Raw genomic sequence first — 6,349 nt, forward strand, 5'->3', positions numbered from 1 at the left:
CTGCAGGTATTTCATTCAGGGCCTAAGACATGAAGCTAGGCTTCTTTTAATAAATCACGGACAGGGATGAGCTCCTGACATTAATATTGCACTCCTCCCTCTTTCTGCTGAGACAGTCTGGCCAACACGAATATCCCTAATACAGATGCAGGGCTCTGGTATAACAGCCACCCGAAAAAGCCATAGTTCCAGCTACCTTTCCTTTCTTTGCATCATACCAGGAGGAATCAAAAGGAATGAAACCTATTTCATTTATTATTACAGGTGAGAACCCCTCTAAGTACATAGGAAGAGAAGTTGTAGTTTGTAACCTTGTTCTCCATCTAGAAGTAAAACAGGGGCTGGTGTGAGGCAACGAGGGCAACAGAGAAAATGCTGAAAAGAAACGGAGGAATGTGAAGCCAAATTTTCAAGCATTCCAGGCAATCACACCACTCAGGGACAGTCTACAGCTCAGCAAATCACATGCTGGAATGCAGTGGAGTATGGAGTAGGGCAATAGGGAACTGCTGAACCAAATAGGTGCTACAGCCTCTTGTGCTCAGGCTCTTAGCCCAAAGTATGTTCCAGCTCCAACTGAAGGGCATTCTGAACCAGAAGAGCACTGACCTTTTTGATTTTGGCAGTTCACAGTTCTCAGACAGCAGAACGTCTGTGGCTCCTCTCATCATTATTTTTGCTGTTTTCACTACTGGCCATCAAGTTTCCTGCAGTAGCCATCCATGAACCCCGGATCACTACTACATTAATAACACAGAACATGGCTCTCAGAGTGCATTAGTGAGGTACCAAGAGAAAACCCAAATGATGGTCCTCCTCACTGAAAAGGTAACAGACAAAAAAAATGAAAGTGTGAAAATACTTTTTAAAAGATGGCTGAAATGAGGCAAATTCTTAAAATTAAGTAAATGTCTGAAATGAAATTTAAGCAAATTTAACTGTTGCAAAGTATTCTGAATACACATACAGTACAATATACTAGAGTCCAAAATTAGAAAAACTTCTGGTCATGGAAATATGGGGTAAGGGATATGTTTATTTGGAACAATCAGTTCAGCAGAGATCTCTTTGCTACAAATATCTTGAATTTAATTCTTCTGCCTTGATACAATCTCCTGAGAAAATAAAAAATAAAATAAAAATCCTACAGGAAAAACTTGTGTTGGATGCAATCTCTTCACTCATACCTGATACAAAAGTCTAATTTATTCTCTTGATTTATTGTCTCAAGGAGAATGAATTAATTATTCTTCCACTCAGAAGTCTATGGCATCAATCCTTGAGTTGAATCAGAGAAAATTCAATCTCTCATGAGTTCCCACTCCATTTACTTTTCCTGTAAGTGTTCTGTTTTGTTGAAGTGAAAGCTCCTCTGGACTCAGGCCCAGAGGGAAGCCAAAGCACAGGGGTTGAATTAAAACCTTTGGACAAGCTGAGATACATGAAGTCACACCAAAGTGAAATAGAAATACAGATTTTTTAACCTTTAGTAGAAATATATGCTAAGTGCCTTAAACATTGAAAAGCTGCAGCAGAGACCTTAAACACAGTTCTTACTGCAGCAGGGTTACCTTTTCACAGAATTCTTTACTTTAGACAAAATATGGATAGAATGACACTGTTCACATTTTTTAGATAGAGCGTTCACGTAAACAGTAAGAGCTGATAGAAACTGCATCCACAAATCTGTGTAATACCTGTGTAACACTGGTGTGAGGCTTACGACTGTTAGAATTAGACCAGGATCGGTTAAGAAAAGGAAAACTGGAATCGTGTGTTAATCTTATTGGTCAATTAACAAATATAATCCACACTTCTGCAAGAAAAAATATAGAGTCTAGAGCATATAGAGTATAGAGCATATAGAGCATATAAAGCATATAGAGCATACAGAAGAAGAAGAAGAAGCTGTTTTGCCTGTTGTTGCTGTTGCTGCTTGCCTTTATCATGTAACCCCCTTTGAACTCTGCCTTCAAGAAAGCTGTGAGACTATGAAATACAGAACTCAGCAGAACAGCAGCCTCCTCTGCTCTCTCACCCTGGTCCGGGAAGGAAGGGTACCCCGTCCAAAGCTCAACAGCGCAGAGCCCCAAGGCTGCTGTGGGCAGCAGGGCCCAGGGGCCGTTCCCACCTGCAGCGCTCCTGTCCTGGGCTGGGCCTGCACAGGGGCTGGGGCACCATGGCTGGGGCAGCGGGGCACAGAGGGGCCACGGAGCCGCTGCCGGGGCTGACAGCAAGGCCAGGGACACACAGGGAATTTCTGGGCATTGCCTGCGCTGGGCAGGGCTGAGTGTGGGGAAGGCAGAGCTCAGCTGGCCTCGGTGGCTGCAGGAAAAGCCGAGAGCCCGAAGAGCCCCCGTGGCTGTGCTGGAGAGCAAGGCTGGAGGAGGGAAATGCGGGGCTGCTGCGGGATGGGGAGGGGGATTGAATTCCAGCAGGCACCGACGGGGGGCTGAGAGACTCAAGGGCTCCTTGGCCTGAGCCTGTCCTGGAAAGGTCTCTCAGCCCTCTGTGCCCATGAAGGGCTCCAAGGAGGAGCAGAGCTCATCTTGGCAGGACCCTCATGGAATCCCTGAGGGACAAATGCCAGTGCCTGCCCAGCCTTCCCAACGTCCCTGACACCAGAGGCCTTTTCCACATCCCTCGGTTCCAGGTCAGTGCCCAGAACACAGCACAGGCCTGTCCAGGTCCTGGGGGCGATTCCCAAGGGAGGCAGCTGTGATTTCTCCCCACAGACCCACCACTCCGGTGTCTCTCTGTGCAGCCCTTGGCTGTCCTGAGCACTTTCCCTGGAGCCTCCCTGCCCTGGACACTTCTCTCCATGCAGTTCTCAGCACAGCCCAGCAAAGAATTCAGGTGCTGTGAAAAGCGAGGTTCACTCTCCTGTTAGAATTTAAAGAGTTTAATATAAAGACAATAAGAGACACTTAAAATAAAGCAAAGGGATAACGGCCAGGTGCCTTGGCGCTCTGCCAAGAGCACACCTGATGCCCGAGGTGAGTCTCTTTTATACCATTTTTACTGTCTGTTCTCTATTCCTATTAAAACTTTTCCAGGAATTGATCTGCATGGCCACTCCTTGGGTCCGCCTTTTTAGAGCATGCGTAGTCTTCTGCCTTGTGGTTTTATTTCTTTTGATTCTTGGGGTTGGGCCCGCTAGGTAAGAGTCGATGGTGGGGTGGATCTCTTAATTCTCCAGACAGTCAGGGCTGATTGCAGCTTTGGGCCTCTTTGCCCCCCGGGCAGAGCGGTGATAGCGGCTCTCGGATCCTCCCGGCTGCCCGTTCTCCAGGCGGAGCAGCCTTTGGGCCCTTTTGTTCTCTGGACAAAGTGTTGATTAGCAGCTCCTTGGGCCTCATCCTCTGCTCCCTTGGAGGTTATCTTACTTGCTCACACTTGCTAACATTCTTGCTAAAACGAGAGAAAACTACATCCACACAGCAAAAAGCATTTCTAACATTATATAATATCTACTTTAATACTTTGCGAGAAGCCAATACTATATGTTTATAACAGGTGCTTTCCCAGAGGACATTACTCTGGGAGTGAAGTGGCCTCAGGGCACAGTTTGTGCCCCTGGAATTGTGCCAGCCCCGAGTGCTGCTGATGGTGTTTGTGCTCACTCGGGTTCATCTCCCCACACCCACTCGATGCACTGCTGAAGGCTCCTCAGGACACAGCAAACACGGACTGCTGGCCTGGTCACTTGGTGTCCCTCTGTGCAGGGACAAACAACCTCCTGCAGGGGAGGGCAGAGGCCAGTGCTGGGATTGCTGGTGGCAGGGGCTGGTGTGGGACACTTGCCCTGGGCACCTTCCCAGGCTGTGCCCGGAACAAAGGCACAGCCCAGGCCCTGCTCTGCTGCTCCCTCAGGTCCATCCCAGGAGCTCTGGCAGTGCCAGGACACTGCTGCCTGCCCCCCCTGCACACTCCCCCCTGCCCCTGGGCACTGGGGTTTGCTTTGCCAGGGCATTCCTGGGGCACATTCCTGACAGCAGCTCTGGAGGAGAGCAAAGCCTTCCTGCCCTGGCCCCAGGAGATGCCCTTTGCTGATGGAGCTGCTGTGCTGGAGCCCGGCTGTGTCCCAGCAGTGCCCGTGGCCTGTCCCTGCCTGTGCTCACAGCACGGACACGCAGCAGGACAGTGACCGAGCTGCCCGAGCACTCCAGCCTTGCACCCTCAGAAGGGCTGGGAAAGGGAGTGTGGAGCTGGGAAGAGCAGAGGTGGGAAGAGGCTGGGCCATTGTCCCTGGCCGTGCTGCTGTGCTGGGAGTCTCTTCCCTCCAGCTCTGCCCACAGGCACTGCCCCTGCAGAGCCAGAGAAGGGCTGAGGAACAAACCTTGGACACAAAGGTCAGGACAGCCCCTTGTTTTGATTCAAATGCACAGGGAAGAAGCCTCCTGAAAGTCTTTGTGTTTCAAAAGAAAGGTAGATGTTCATGCAGAAATGCAAGGAGTAGTACTACAGTACTTTATAAAAAGCAGAATAACACCAGAAAAAGAATAAGAAAAAGCACCAATGAAAATATGGACAAAGAGGAAAAAGAGGCCAAGATTGTAAAGAGTTACATTCTGAAGGTTCTGGAGCAGAAAAGAGAGAGTTTATTGCTTCTGAGAAGCATCCTAGTCATAATTTTCCTCGCATGGCAGAAGGAAATAGAAAGATTTTAACTTGTGAAAAGTATCCAGTCCTCACTTTCCTCAGGGCATCCCTGAGCTCCTGGTTCCTCAGGCTGTAGATGAGGGGGTTCAGGGCTGGAGGCACCACCAAGTACAGAACTGACAGGGCCACATCCAGGGATGGGAGGAGATGGAGGGGGGCTTCAGGTGGGCAAACATAACAGTGCTGAGGAACAGAGAGAGCACGGCCAGGTGAGGGAGGCACGTGGAAAAGGCTTTGTGCCGGCCCTGCTCAGAGGGGATCCTCAGCACAGCCCTGAAGATCTGCACATAGGAGAAAACAATGAACACAAAACAGCCAAAGAGCAAACAGGCACTGACAGTGATGAGCCCAAGTTCCCTGAGGTGGGATTTGGAGCAGGAGAGCTTGAGGATGTGTGGGATTTCACAGAAGAACTGGCCCAGGGCATTGCCCTGGCCCAGGGGCAGGGAAAATGTATTGGCCGTGTGCATGAGAGCGTAGAGAAAGGCACTGGCCCAGGCAGCTGCTGCCATGTGGGCACAAGCTCTGCTGCCCAGGAGGGTCCCGTAGTGCAGGGCTTTGCAGATGGACACGTAGCGCTCGTAGCACATGATGGTGAGGAGGAAATCCTCTGCTGAGAGGAAGAACAGAAAGAAAAACACGTGAGCAGCACATGCTGAGTAGGAGATGTGGCTGGTGCCCCAGAGGGAATTGTGCATGGCCTTGGGGACAGTGGTGCAGATGGAGCCCAGGTCGGTGAGGGCCAGGCTGAGCAGGAAGAAGAACATGGGGCTGTGCAGGTGCTGGCCGCAGGCTCCGGCGCTGATGATGAGGCCGCTGCCCAGGAGGGCAGCCAGGGAGATGCCCAGGAAGAGGCAGAAGTGCAGGAGCTGCAGCTGCCGCGTGTCTGCCAATGCCAGCAGGAGGAAGGGGCTGATGGAGCTGCTGTTGCACATTTTGAGCCTCTGGCCATGGAGTGCTGTTGAAGGACGAGACAGTGAGGAGTCAGGGGAGACTTTGCTGAGCAATGTCCAAGCCCTTTCTCCTGGCCCTGCCCCCCAGTTTTCCTTTTCTCAGAGCCCTTCCCTCAGCCCCGTGCCTGGAGCTCTGCTGGGATCTGGCCCCGTTGCTGTGACGAGCAGGGGCTGTGCCCATGGACAGCGAGGAGTCAGCTCTGCTCTGCTTCAGCGGGGACATGGGAATGGGGACAGGGGCCGGTCCTGGGGCTGGACTCCATCAGCCCAAAGTGCTCCTGAGGCAGAGGAGCTGGGCAGCATCTCCTGTGCCAGGGCTAAGGAACGGTGACGGCCAAAGGCACTTTGAGAGGGTTTCCTGCCGTGCCCAGGGAGAGCAGAGAGAGCTGTGCAAGGCAAGAGCATTGGCTGTAACTCAGAGAAGGGTGAGGGAAGCTGCTCTGTCGCTCCATCTGTCCCCAGCTGCCCCTCCTGAGATCGAGGGCAGTCACTGTGTTCCCCTGAAAATCAGCCTGGCACAGCTGAGAGCAGAGGGACCCACAGCAGAGCAAAGTGGCTCAGCCTTTCTCAGAGTCTCAGCCCCACTGCTGGCCAAGGACACTCCCGGCCCCAGTGTCCCCTGGAAGGCAGCTCACAGCTGGGATGGCATCCCGAGGGCACAGCGAGGGTCCTGTCCATGGCCCTGCTGGAGGAGAGCCGGCTCATTGCCAGCCTCCCAGCCCGGCGTGCCCAGA

The 6,349-nt window shown here is 51.8% G+C and overlaps 1 protein-coding gene across 1 annotated transcript; it reads right to left on the reverse strand.

Moving 5' to 3' along the window:
* Positions 1 to 4,748: 4,748 nt before the first annotated feature.
* LOC309585589 (olfactory receptor 14J1-like) lies at positions 4,749 to 5,597 on the reverse strand (the record flags this gene model as incomplete). The annotated part of the gene is made up of 1 exon (XM_082303536.1): positions 4,749 to 5,597. One exon carries the CDS (start codon positions 5,595 to 5,597, stop codon positions 4,749 to 4,751), a length of 849 nt encoding a protein of 282 aa, XP_082159662.1.
* Between the last annotated feature and the right edge of the window lie 752 nt (positions 5,598 to 6,349).

The sequence above is a fragment of the Coloeus monedula genome (assembly GCF_965178545.1).
Source record: "Coloeus monedula genome assembly, contig: HAP1_SCAFFOLD_73, whole genome shotgun sequence".
NCBI lineage: Eukaryota > Metazoa > Chordata > Aves > Passeriformes > Corvidae > Coloeus > Coloeus monedula.